Below are 2,382 nucleotides of genomic sequence, written 5' to 3'. Positions count from 1 at the left end.
GGAAGGAAGGAAGGAAGGAAGGAAGGAAGGAAGGAAGGAAGGAAGGTTTATTGGAATTCCTAGACAGCAGACTCCCTTTGCTGTTTTGTGACAGGAAGAGAATTTGAGAATAACTCTATAGGGGAAACAGATATGGGAGGTCCCCCCCTTCCCTATTTACTCTGACACGTTTAATATCAGAGAAGTAATCTATTATATACATCCCAGGAGAATCTAGAAATACTTTCACCTGTCCCAGAGGCTTGGATTACTTGTCTAGTAAATTATTTTAATCCATCCCTCGGGCAAAGTGAGAAATTTGGCATATGACAAATGTCCTTCCCTCCTCTGCTATACATAAGGTAAAATCCCACTCTAATTTACATGCAGTACTCTACCACTACAACTAATGGAACTGTGTCAGAAAAAGTCAAGGCATAACCTAGTACTATACATGGTTTTTAGGAATGGTAAATTTCACAAACTTTCACTATTACCAGCATTTATTGAGTTCTGAAAGTTCATGTATCTTTCTCCTGACTCCCTTTCTCTCTGGACGTATTTTATTGCAGGCTCGTAAAGAAAGTTCTGTTATGCTGCATAGAATTTCAGTTTATGGGGAGTGTGTGTACATCATATTTTTTATAATCTTGTCTCTTCAGACTCTTTTCAACAGGCAGTATATCATAAATTTGTCTGAAACAAGCAAGCTGAGAAGGACAAACAGAAGTACAGAAAAAAATTCCAAATCTTGCCAGGAAGATCTTTGTATTAGTTTTTATATAAAAATGATATTAACAATCACTCAGTAATCGAAGTTGAAAAAAATACCTTCCAAACTCTTGCCAGGAGAGACACATGGAGCAGGATACAGAGTGTTTTGCTGTTCATATGAATAGACAGACTGTGGGACAATCTAACAGACTGACTTGGAGGCACCAGTCCTGAGAAGCTCCTTTCCTTTTTAGAACTCTCAATGGTGCACAGCTTCATGGTCTCCTTCCTTCTTACTTTGCAAATCAAGAAAAGACTACTAAAGTATCCTTGTCCAGGGTTATTCATTCTGTCTCAGTGGAGGAAGGGTTGGAAGCTGGTGCTTTTTTCATTAATGGACAGCAGTAGATACAATCAAAACTCTGGAAACTTCCAGGTTGTTTTCTCACAAGAGAAATCAAACATTCCTGGGAAAGGAATTCAGACTTACAGAGACTCAAAGAAATAAATTTTCATCTATTCTCAACATTCAGACTGAGAAAATCATCACTACTTTAGATCATTTCCTTTGATGCCAGCAGCCTTGGCAGGACTGGAAAACTTTGTTATCAGTGATAAACATTGCAAAACATCCCACTGCTTGTGTCACTTGAGGGCAGCAGAGCAGTCTGAGGTCCAAGGAGAGTTGTCCTCTTTTCTCAGGCTAGGCACCCCAAGTACCAGCCTCCAAACCTGACACACATGTTTTCAGCAAGCCAAAAACCACCTTGTCCCCCTGCAGCATGCAGAAGCATTTCCTTCCCTCTACCAAAACATCTACTGGCACTAGCTGGAAACATTGGTGTTACTGCTATTGTGAAAGACAGAGAGTGGGTTCTTGCTTAGGAGCCCTTAGGACAGAGGAGGAAGTAGAGTTTAGGCTGCAGAGGAGAGAGAGGAGGGCTACTGGCATACAGTTTGTATTTTAATTCACTAAGCCTTTCATTGTTTTTCTACCCCTTCTTTTCTTGAAGTTTAAACCGTAAGACACTTCAAAGAACCCTGAGCAAGCAGGTACTTTGGATGATCAGGTTTCCCTCCACTGATCTGCTGTTACACAACATACAGGACAGAGGGGCATTGCCCAAAATTTTCCTAGCACCTTACTGATAAAAGTGAAGAATATGCCTTTCAAGTCAGTGTATAATGAGAAAGAAATTAGAACTGCCTTTATGCAAAGCGTACCATACGGTTGGGTGAAAGAGCCTGCAGCAAAAGAAGGCAGCTTTAAGACATTTCTAACTACAAAATAAATCCGCTGAAGTGTAACGCTGCTCTCTTAAGAATTCCTTCTACAAAACAAGCTGTGTGACATTAACAAAGCCAGTCAGGTGATGATCACTAACACATACCAACAAAGACCATGGGGTAAAATATAAAAAGGATACCTGATGCAACGTCTGCAGAAGAGGTTGCAGACATAGCAGTCCTGCCCTAACTTCTCAGAAGGGGCTGCAGCTGAACCGGCTGGATCCAACAGCTCTGTGACAGCAGTAGTGCTTCAGCCACCCATCCTCCTTCCAGACAACATACCCTTAAAACAGGAAAAAAAAGCTCTTGCAGTTGTTTTCCCCTTTTTACAGCCTCAATTGCTCCTTCTTGCTAAGCACAAATGTGTCTTTACTAATCCCATTGCTGGAGCAAACATGA

General features: G+C 41.1%; 1 protein-coding gene across 1 annotated transcript in view; it reads left to right on the top strand.

Moving 5' to 3' along the window:
- The first annotated feature begins 2,344 nt into the window (after window positions 1-2,344).
- The window catches only part of BOD1L1 (biorientation of chromosomes in cell division 1 like 1), a 46,178-nt gene continuing 46,140 nt past the window's right edge, over window positions 2,345-2,382 (top strand). Inside the window, exon 1 of the mRNA XM_027642599.1 lies at window positions 2,345-2,348. Coding sequence (XP_027498400.1) covers window positions 2,345-2,348 — 4 coding nt within the window. The remainder of the gene's footprint in view (window positions 2,349-2,382) is intronic.

The sequence above is a fragment of the Corapipo altera genome, unplaced genomic scaffold, assembly GCF_003945725.1.
Source record: "Corapipo altera isolate COAL_440 unplaced genomic scaffold, ASM394572v1 22, whole genome shotgun sequence".
Taxonomy (NCBI): domain Eukaryota; kingdom Metazoa; phylum Chordata; class Aves; order Passeriformes; family Pipridae; genus Corapipo; species Corapipo altera.
The sequence above is the reverse complement of the archived record's forward strand: the minus strand, read 5'-3'. Positions and strand labels throughout refer to the sequence as shown.